At 34.3% G+C, this 11,458-nt stretch overlaps 1 protein-coding gene across 1 annotated transcript in view; it reads right to left on the reverse strand.

Moving 5' to 3' along the window:
- Positions 1 to 2,905: 2,905 nt before the first annotated feature.
- The window catches only part of LOC108689696, a 23,565-nt gene continuing 15,012 nt past the window's right edge, over positions 2,906 to 11,458 (reverse strand). Inside the window, exons 3-5 of the mRNA XM_018196583.1 lie at positions 5,012 to 5,155; positions 3,923 to 3,952; positions 2,906 to 2,978 (exon numbers count right to left, since the gene is read on the reverse strand). Of these exons, the coding sequence (XP_018052072.1) occupies positions 2,906 to 2,978; positions 3,923 to 3,952; positions 5,012 to 5,155 (247 nt within the window). The remainder of the gene's footprint in view (positions 2,979 to 3,922; positions 3,953 to 5,011; positions 5,156 to 11,458) is intronic.

The raw sequence follows: 11,458 nt of genomic DNA on the forward strand, positions 1-11,458 counted from the left end.
TGATCATAATCTCTCTTTCTGGATCGTAGCTCTAGTAGATATATAGCCAGAGAAAGAGAATTTTCTCCACGATCGTGAGCCATGTATTCCACACTGTATTACAAACTGGATGATGCGGTTCATTTCAGCACTGAGTCTCGTGCTATTTTCAAGCAATTTTTATCATTACGTCGTAGTATCATAGTTTCATAACATTAATAAACATTATTGTATCAAATATTTGAAGTAATTAACAAATTTTTAGATACGAAAGATATTATGAAATATCTGTTATTCTCGACTTTATGTTCCATTTCACAATTGACTTATTTGGAAGTTTCTTATTGCTCAATTATGCGACATGGCGTGATTTATTTAACCCAAAATTCAAAATATTTACTATGTCGTGGGATACATGTTTCACGAATGGGACCACGGAATTTCGTTGACAAACACTAATCCACATCGGAGACGCATAAATCCAGCATGAGAACTGCATCAAATGCTGTGACGACTCACTGCGAGGAATTCTCTTCGTCGCGATGTTGAATATAATCAGATTTCAATTCTGACAAAACGGTAATCGGTATCGCGCACAATGGTATTTCGTGTATTCATACATATATCAACATGCACATGGGCACATTGTTTCGTCCGGACGCGCGTGTATAATACATCGCGTATAAAATATCTTTTCTCTACCTATAAATGAACTACCTACATGTTTTCATCGTGAGCCCTCTTCACTATTCTTCCGTCCCCTGTTTGCTTTTTTAACTACCAAATAGCACCTATTCTCGTCACGTATTTCACACTATGCATTTTTTCTTTTTTATTATTTTTTATCCGTGCGCTTCAATCCTTGCCTTCTCAGATATTTTTGTGGGAATTATGTAATATGGGAAATACATTATAAGATACATATTACATACATTTGTAACATATAAAAATTAAAAGGTCTGTTAAAAATTATTGATATTTTTTTTGTGAAAGACGAATCGTTGTACAGTATTATATCTGTCGGATTGCAAAGGATCAATGCGCTCAGTTTGTTTGTCGATGCGATGGTCGAGTTTACATCAGCAACAGCACGGAAAGAACGGTTTTGCTGAAGTATCTAAAAATTTAACTAAAATACAGATCTGAAAATAATTTTGTTGGATTATCAAAATAAACTGGTTGCTAGAAACTTTTTGCAATATTGTTCATTATACTTAAGTTTCTTACATAATTATTTTATGGTCCAACAAAATTATCTTTAAATCTGTATCTAGTTAAATTTTTAGAAATTTCAATAAAATTTCATTCCTCTTCTGTGAGTAAGTCTTCCATTCTTTACATGGAATTTCATTCCATAATGCAAACAACGGTATTAAATAAGGACTATACATTTACATAATAAATAATCGATTCTGCCATGATATTAAAGCGTGACTATTTTTAAAATGGTGTCTCTGAATATATTATTGTCTTTGAGGACTTCCGGTGCTCGAATGGAAATAACCGCTATATACATACGTGTATACGTGTATACAAATGATAAGTGAGTAAAATAGTCGTAATTAGTCGATCCTTTTTAAAACATTTGCAATATTTTTAACCGGAACAAACTATACAAACCGCATTTAAAAATAATTGTTTTCCATACTGTCACTTATAGCGCGTCATACATAAAGAAATGATATAATAAAAGAATAAAAAATAGGACATAAAAGTACAATCATGTAAAATTCTCAGATTTATCTCAAATTTTCGATATAAATTCAGTTGACGTATGTGATTGCTTCTAAAACCATAAATTTCTTCGCGCTATCGTGTGAAGTGTTACATAAAAGCGCGCATAATATTTGTTTTATATAAATATTGTTCTGATTAAGAATTTTTTTTCTTTCATGGGTGCTTTATCGTAAGACAATACGAGAAGACAATGTTTGCGAATTAAATTAGTAAATAGGAACAAAAACGCCAATTAAAATAAATATTGATGTAATTTTCCGTGAAACAGAAAATTGCATCGATGCATCGATAGATTTGTAGGATAACGCATTTACTGTAATTCGATGTTTCGTAAAATTTAACGCAACGGAGAAACAAGATTTTACGACGGAAATTAAATACAGAGAGTCAAACTATCGGTGTACGGAGGCTTAAAATGCATCGTCGTTAATTGCGCAGATGGAAAATATCGCTGCTTGTGTAAACTCGGCTTGTAGTCATGAATATAAATATTTAATCGTGACGCACTAATTTCTACTACGCAGGTCGGGAGACTAGTTATGATCGCCGTGATGAGCAAAAATAAAAATATTACATGAGCATTTAGTATATTAACAGTAAGTTGGTAACAGACTGTACAAAATAACAATCAGAACGATAACAATCAGTAAGCAAGAGATATTGCACTAAGTAATACAAAACAATCATATACAACTTTAAATATAAAACTGCACCTATAATGAAATATAAAACTGTACTAGAATTTGATTATTATCAATCCTTTCTTAGAGAGAGATTCACTAAGGTTCTTGTATAATCTCTATCTCTTTCTGAAAAATAAATTGATTACTTGATCTACCTCTCACACAATTTTTTTATCATCTCATATCTAAATAATTAGTAACAGATAAACTTTAGCTTTACTTATTGAAACAGATAGTATATTATATACGAAAGACAGAGGAGCCTCATCACGGCGTTCACATGTCATTGCACTTGTGTCAAGGGTCTCTACGGGGTTATGATAATGAGAGAGAAAACCGCGGAGTTTATATCGTAGAAGCAAGTGGTGTAGTCTTATAAAACATCAATAAGTCCACATCAAAGAGACATCTTTCTTTGTTTCCCCCTATAATTGCACATCATGACAAATTAGTCAGCGTTCTGGTGTGTAACTTTATTATAGTTAATATGCTTGCTGCATAAGTCTTCATATTTGCCCATTTGATGTGTACATTTTTTGATACTGGTGACTGGTCCTAGTACAGCTTGACATATTAGTTCTGCACAGATATGAGAATACGTCTTTTTGTCAGTACAAAAAGTCCAACAGAAAAATATATTTTCGACTCGAACTCGATTAAGAAGTTTGCCGAGTTCCTCAGTCAAAATACATTATCTCTAATCTACTCTATTAATCGGTTATCGTCTACATTCGCGTATGACTTTATCACATGATTTACGTCTTTATATAATTTACGAATATTTACCGAGTTTACTAAGATTACGTATCGTAATTAATTTTTTAACAACGCCGTCAGTCTCGCTTATATATATATTTTTATCCCGTTCTTCATTACCGTGTGTAAAAAATTATATAATCATAGCTTTAAATTATGTAAATATAATCTTAAATACAATATTATTCAATACTGTTCTCAATAAAGAGTACAGATATTTTAAGATTATCATTTTTCAAAAAAGAAGAATTTTTTTATACGCACATAATAATTTCAAATAAATATAATAACGGGCGACTAACGGCGGGTTAAAACAAAATATACGAACGGAATCGATTCGACCGCTTCGACTACACCACCGCGAAGGGGAAGAAGGGCACGCTTCTGCGGGTGTCGAGCAGCGGTTATTCCGCGAAAAGTCCTCGCCGGCCAGCGCGTTTCTTCATCCGCATTTCTCTGCCTCACTGCGTGAACAGCCTTTGGCGAATGGCCGAAACCGCATAAGAAGTGACATCGCGACGTTCTTCGTACATCTCGTGTTCTTTCCTTTTCTTCTTCAGCTTTTCAGAATCGCTGGACTCGCAGTCAAGGTCAAGATCGGTGGTCAGGAGGCGAGAGTAGTCCTGTGCCAGGAGGCGTATTGCTGCTGCTGCTGCTGCTGCTGCTGCTGGTGCTGCTGCTGCTGCTGTAGCTGTGACTGTGGTGGTTGTTGTTGCTGTTGCTGTTGTTGCTGCTGCTGCTGCTGCTGCTGCTGCTGCTGCTGCTGCTGCTGCTGCTGCTGCTGCTGCCTCTTTTGACTGCAAATGAAAAGCAGGATTGCATTTTATTACTCCCGTCGACATTGCGAATATTGATACATGAAATTATCATTATATTATACTATGTGTGTTGCAAAAAATTTTATTATTCACGCTATAAGGAAGGAGGGAGTGATTTATTGTATGTACAAAATTAAGTTGGAAGTCCAAAAAAATAAAGTTTGAAAATTGCGAAGTACACTTCAATTAAGATATGATTTATGGAAAAATACTGTAAACGTTATCATGTTTACATAACTTCCACGCGACTTTACGAGTTAAAAAACATATGATAAATAGTTAAATTATCAATTGAAGAAATAATTCTATTTTCGATTAAAGCGGATCTTAATGCTTAAATATTTCAGTGTGAATTTTTATTTTATTAAAAGAGAAATTACTCACAATAAAGCTTCAGGCAAAAAGAATTCATTCTGTACTTGCAACTTATTTTTATGTAAGGAATCACCCCGTTGATTATAAATTTTCTAGTTTTCCCATTTCCTATTGTATTTATATAACATGTAATTTTTATAACGTTATAATTATTATTGAAATGTAGATTCAATTAATTATACATTGTTGTGTGAAATATAGAAGATATAATGGAATATAAAATTAATACGTACACTGAAAAAAAAATCTTAATACATATTCGAATAGTACTAAGTAAACATTCATTTATTCTGTAAATATTTAATAAAATAATTAATAAAAAATAATAATTAATTCAAATTAATGATTTTTATATCAATCAAGTAAATATATATTTAGTAAATATTTATTTAGAATTATTAAAATTTAGCTTTTTTTCCAGTAAGAAAGATGCAGAAATTCATACATGTAAATATACATGTAAAATGAATAATTTGAATGCATAATCATAAAAGCAATATTTTTTGTTATTATTCATAAATAACTTGACCAGTTTATCGCAAATAACGGATAAGTTTCGGATTACTTATACCGACATTTTTTTTCCGCGGACGCGCACGTGCTCAGTACATTACTTCTTTACGAAATCAGTTACAAAACGAATGTACGGAATTATGCGCATACCTTTGCGAGGTTCGATATTCGCAAGGATAACGTGGGCGTAGTGCTTTTCCTGGAAACGATGAAAGAATTCTGGAGGATGCAAAATGCGACGTCACAGTCGCGTCTCGATCGATCTCTCTGCGCATAATAGACACGCACGTGTTGCTGCAAAAATAACGTATATCGTCGAGTAAATCATCCAGTACGAACGTCACGATGTCCGCGTGAGCAAGATTATGAGGCTTGGATTAGTAATTATAACGGAATGTAAAATTCGTGACGGTGGTTTAACACCAACGTAATTTATTTGTCTGCGCAACTGCGCAATTTAGAGATTGATGCATATCTATATTTTTGTTGACGACGTGAATACGTCAGTACATCACCGATAACGAAGCTTTTTATAAACATCACAAATAATTCACATTTCTAGCAACAAAACATCCTTTTCGATGTATACACGTATTATAAGATTCTTTAAAAAAATATCCTGAAAAAAATTTACTTAAATCTTAATACATGTTTCTTTGAATAGTATTAAGTAAACATAAACTTACAGTAAATAAATATTCATTCAATAAAAAAAATATTTAAATCAAATTAATAATTTTTGTATATAAATGATTTTTCAGATTCTTATTATTCAAGAGATTTAATTTCTCGAGAGAAATAATTTTCCTCGCGACAACCGTATATTTTATTGTCGATCCTATGGAAATTTCCTAGTCAATTATTGTCATTGTGAGACGGCTGACAGTCGCATACAAAGCTCTTTATAATTATTATAAGCAGTTTAAGAAACAGATTCTTTTCAAAAGGCTCTTGGAGCAGTTAGTTCGAACAGTTGTCCAAGTCCATTAAATTTCAACATTCGCATCGCTTGTTGAAATGTAATGTTGCGTTCCCAACTGATATCGCAACAAATCCCTATGTTAGTAGTCGCGACTGTTATCGCGGCTGGACGTTACGTGCACGCGGGAGAGATCAATTAGAACGCACCGCTTAATTAAGAGCACTTTTCCTACATCATAATGCAACAATAAGCAAAGGTAATCGGAACGATTACGCGCACGCGACCTCGACGCTGGAAGTCCGTGTTACCCTGGCCGCCAGCATATGGCGTATTCTCACGGTGGAAAAGAAACGTACGAAAGTAATAGTAGAACGGCTTGGAAAGATAAGGGAGAGACTCACCTTCTTCCGTTTACATCGCCAAGAGACGATGCATCGCACGTATATATACGTAAGCGTTCTCCTTCCGAGCTACAAATCTCTCACGGCGCGCGACGACGAGAAACAATTACTTTCTTTAATGATCGTCTTTCATTTGCGCTACGTTGTGAGATACAATATACATTTTTCCCGCGATTGCTATATCTGCGAGACAGTGGAAATCCATACAGTATAGATTTTTCCTGAAGCAATATTGCTGCAAACTTCTGCGTTATATGGGAAAAGTTTTGCTGAAATATTTAAAAATTTAATTAGATACAAATCTGAATATTTTTGTTAAACTATCAAAATAGTTATGTAAGGTACTCAAACTAGTGATTAGAATGTCATAACATTTTTCAGCGTTGTTATCAACTGTTTGAATTTCTTACATAACTTCTTATATATTTGGATGTTCTAACAAAATTCAGATCTGTATCTTCTTCTTATTATTCCCGTGTTTGGTTTTCCGACCCAAGAAAAGAGTCAGGAGCTGTGCACAATGAAAAGAATAGAGAATAAGGAACAGAGAATAAGAATTTCAACCTATCAGAAACTGTGTATTTCACAATACATGATTTCTGATAGGTTGATGTTCTTATTCTCTGTTCCTTGCAAGAAGCTTGCGCAACCCCTCACGTTGAATTTGGAACCTAGATCCTGTGATAACCTCAGCGGAAGGTTAAAGGTCTTATTTTAGCTTTGCATATTTCAAAGTTGATGTCTCCAAAGTCACCTTCTCTCGCGGCTACGAGAGTCTCCCCATCAACTTCACTCAAAGGTACAAGTCAGATCTGTATTTAATAGCTAAATGTTTAGTTATTTCAGCAAAACCATACCTTCTGTGTACACGTAATCACGTAATGGAACTGAACATATATCTGCTCAAACAGAGTTGCTAGATATTTGAAATTCGAACAGCAAAGTGAAATTTAATCGTAATTCAAATCTGAATATTCAAAAATAACAGAAATACACGGGACGATCCTCTCAGCGAGATCATTACGCCGGAATAACGAATTGCTTTCTCTCACCCTGCCTGTTTCCGATCACTCGGCTGTTCGCTCGCGAGAGGAATTAAACCCCGGTGAAATTTTTGCTTCCTGTCTGGCGTTTCCCTCTTCCTCTCAGCGACCCTCCGTGCTTTCGAATTTCCCGGGCCCGATCAATGTTGCTGCAATATTATTAGAGCGATCTGTGCTGTAATTATTTTATTGAAACTGAATCGTACGGTTATAGTAAAGATTTGCAACTGTAATATCTCTCGTTGAATTATTAAAGAGCTTTTATTATAATTTGTTTAGCCACATCCTAACGCTCTTCTTTTTAAATGTTAATTCTAATTATTTCGATGATCCAACAAAAATATTTTAGACCAATATTTAATAAAATTTTTAGATATTTCTAAATCGTACTTTTTGTGTAATCTATGATTACCAACGCAACGATTACGAACGTTTATTATTATAGGGTCACGTCATGAACAGATGGGTGGTGCTTACCTCTTTCTCTCCATATTTTTCGGGCGGGATTTTGGGGCTCACGCGAAAAGTTTACCCGCTTTTGGGAAGAGAAAAAGGCTCGCGGGCATTATTTCTATACGGCTCGTCATAATTAACGGTCACGCTGCGGTTGTTCGTAATCCCGGCGAATTAAACGACGCGCAAGGGGCTCAAATGGACGGGACAGCAAGCTGAAAGTTGTGCGCACAAAGCGAAGCGCCTCTCGCGAGCTGTTCTCCCCTCCGTAAGTAAGAGTAAACGAGTGAGTGCGTGAGCGAGCGAGCGAGAGAAACTTTTTTGCGTCTGACTCGCGCCGGCGACTTCTCCTTGTATAATGAGACGCGACGATGAGGACGTTCTCCTCGCGCACATTCAATGACGATAATCTATCCACTGCTCGCTACGATTTGAAATATAGATAGCCGAGTTTCAGAGGCGCCGTGAACGATCCTGTCTCGTCTTTCTCTCTCTTTCTCATTCTGGAACGGGTACGGCGACTGGCGTATGAAATATGAATTCTCGATCGAAGGCGCTCCAGAACTTCGAACTTTATGTCCGACACGCAGGAGGGACTCTCTGTTTATCTCTCTCCCTCTTTCTTTCCTCTAAATACACCCGCGCACGGATAGGGGTGAATGAGTTCGGTATCGACGCGACTGGATTACTGTCGCGAGGACGTTATTCGCGTTCGTCGAATAGGAACACTTGGCTCGTGCAAATAAAATTCGTTCATGCGAGGAGTAACATCTTGAACTTTTTCTTCCTCTTCTTTTATAAAGAAGGCATCACGGCTATGTTGATAACAGGTCGTTTTTTCCTTTCTTTTTCTCCTTTTTTGTCCCTGCAAATTATAGTTTTCTTACACGCCGTATCGATCCTCCTCCATTTTACATATACGCACGTAGACGTGTGTTCCTCTCAATGATATATTTAAATCTCATGCCGTGCAACGAATATCGAATATGTCAGGTAGTCGAATGTGCAAGCATAACGTATATGGTACGAGAATATTTAATTTATTCTTGCGTTTACGATTCGATGACTTTGTTATTAATGCGGACGCCCCCGATTAAACTTTGCATACCCAAAGTGACCTATTTCATCCTTTATAGACATCAACGGTGACAATTAAGACGCATCGACACTCATGAAATATTAAGCCAACCAATAGTCAACTATAATTTCCCAGATAACGAGGAATTTCCTTTATTAGGAGACACAAGATCTGTTCGCATTGTTTGTACTTTTTTTTACTCTTCCTATCTTCGTTTTTTCTCTTTTCAAGGTTAAATATATTTCTATATATTTCTAAGGCTCATTTCAAATGCAAAAATATTTGAGGATTTTATACAATGCAAACAGACCTATTGGTTCTACGCGTGAAACATCAAAAAATTGAAATAAATATTCACACGATCCCTGATAGCTCATCTATAGTGATCTTGATTTATTACCTGTGGAATTGATTATAATAAAAAAATAAAAATTATCATAGACTCATATAATTCTGTAACTCCAATATCTCACGTTGCATTTTTGCAATCTTTCATACCTTTAAAGTATGAAATTAAGTAATTAAGTTTTGTAAAATATTATTAATTAATATAAATTATAACAGTTATAAGTAATATAGCTACATAATATAGCTACATTAAATACAGCTACATTAGCTAATATAGCTACATTTGACAAAAACTTTTTCTCAATACTTGATAAAATATTATGAAAATATCCTAACTTTGTAATATAACTTTGTAATATAAAGTAATATAAAGTATTATGAAAATATTCTGGCATAACTTTGTAACATGTTTTACATAATCTGTTTAAAATTCACAATTTATTACGAAATATGTTGTTTATGCACTAATTCTAAATTGAATTAGTTAATATAAGATGTATTTTCTGTGGTTGAATTAGTATACACTTTTGGAACTTAAGATCGATATATGTTTGACATTTGATGAAGGTGAGAAAAAGAGTTCTAATACAGAATGTCTAGTGCAGGAATAAAAAATTAGACCTATAATTTTCTCTTTCAGATTCTTACTTCCCCTATTGCATGTCTATTTTGAGCTATAATTTTATAAGAAAATAGGTGCAGCAAAGTAAGAGCGAGAGAGAAAGATTGTGCCTAATAACTTCCTCCGATTTGCGTATCTCGCGAAAGTTTGCACACGTGCGAGCGATCGCGTTTAGTCTGAAAGAAGTTCCGAACTTTATTTGGGGAAGTTTGCGCGAGCACATGGGAGAGAAATATGTACACGGAATGGTTGCGGCCGCGTGAATGCCATGTTGAAATTTTGATGAGAGTTCGGAGGTAAGGTTTGGACGAAAGGACATTCCTGCTGGGCAAATGTCGGCCGAAACTTTTGTACCATTTACCCTCAAAACGTCAGTTAGCTTGATCATATTGCAGGCTTCCGTCCAGGAACTTTTCCTTGTTAATGTAAATTTCTCGAATCACTTCATACAGTTCACAAAGTTCAAGGACATTTGTTGATTGAAAGATAAATCTTGTTTGTATTATTGAATAATTCTACGCCTTTTTGCACTTCATCGTTTATCATACTGCATGAATTAAACATGAGTTGTTTATTAGTACAGTGATAATAAAGATCACAAAGTCAATTTATATATATCCCACAATATACAATTCAAATTATATTATAATTATGTGACACATTTAAATTATGCATTAAATAATTATCATTAAACAAGTGAAAGAAAGAAATAAGTATGAAGAAAGAAATAAGAAAGAAAGAAAGAAATAAGTATGATATGCTTTTTATGACTATAATATATATGATATAATATATATATGATATAATATAATTAGATAATTATCAGATAATTACATGTTTCTTTGTAATAATTGTGTATTACATCAGAAATTGCGCAAGTAATTTTTCCCCAATCCTAAATGCAAATACGATAAGAAGTAATGTCCAAAATTGCATCTTTATTTCACTATGTATATCGTTTTTCCATTTTCGGATACGGTTAGATCAAGATTAGATGCTTATTGAGGTCATCTATTGATAAGCTAAGTACTTTTTCTCGTGTCACTGATCTTTCCATTCGCTAAGCGTTCAGCGTGAGATAAAATGTGAGTCGCTTTAAAAAGAATATGTGTTATTGTCTAAATTATTTTATGCTGCAGAGTGTTTGCTTTCAATATCCGAGAGCGCCTAAGTTCATATGCGTATATAAATTTGAAAGAAATAAATATTTAAACAATTATTAATTTCGTTTATATATAAAGATTTATATTTAATATTTATATATACAATAAATATTAATACGTATATATATATACGTTTTACATAATATTTTATATATTTTATAAATATATAACATAATTATATAAACTATATAAATATATTTTATATAATTTTCTAAAATATTTTGTCTTTAATTTTCCAGTTATCATTAACTTTCGCTAAGAATTTAAATTAAGCTTTAGCAAAAATTGGATACATATTATAATGTTTGATAAACGTGAGATCGTTTCAAGCAAAAAGAATCTTTTCGTACTCTTCCATTTCGCGTACTTGAAAGCGTCGAGTGCGTGCTCGCTAGTTTCGTGCTGTAGTACGGATTCTAGTACCAACCGCGACACTACCGGTACTCTGCCATAACGACTCTTTGCAGCGACGAGGACGATCGATCGAGGTGCTCTTGGTCCGCACGTGCGCAGATTACGCTGTTCTCTCTCTCTCTCTCTCTCTCTCTCTCTCTCTCTCTCTCTCTC

Source organism: Atta colombica, unplaced genomic scaffold (assembly GCF_001594045.1).
Source record: "Atta colombica isolate Treedump-2 unplaced genomic scaffold, Acol1.0 scaffold275, whole genome shotgun sequence".
NCBI lineage: Eukaryota > Metazoa > Arthropoda > Insecta > Hymenoptera > Formicidae > Atta > Atta colombica.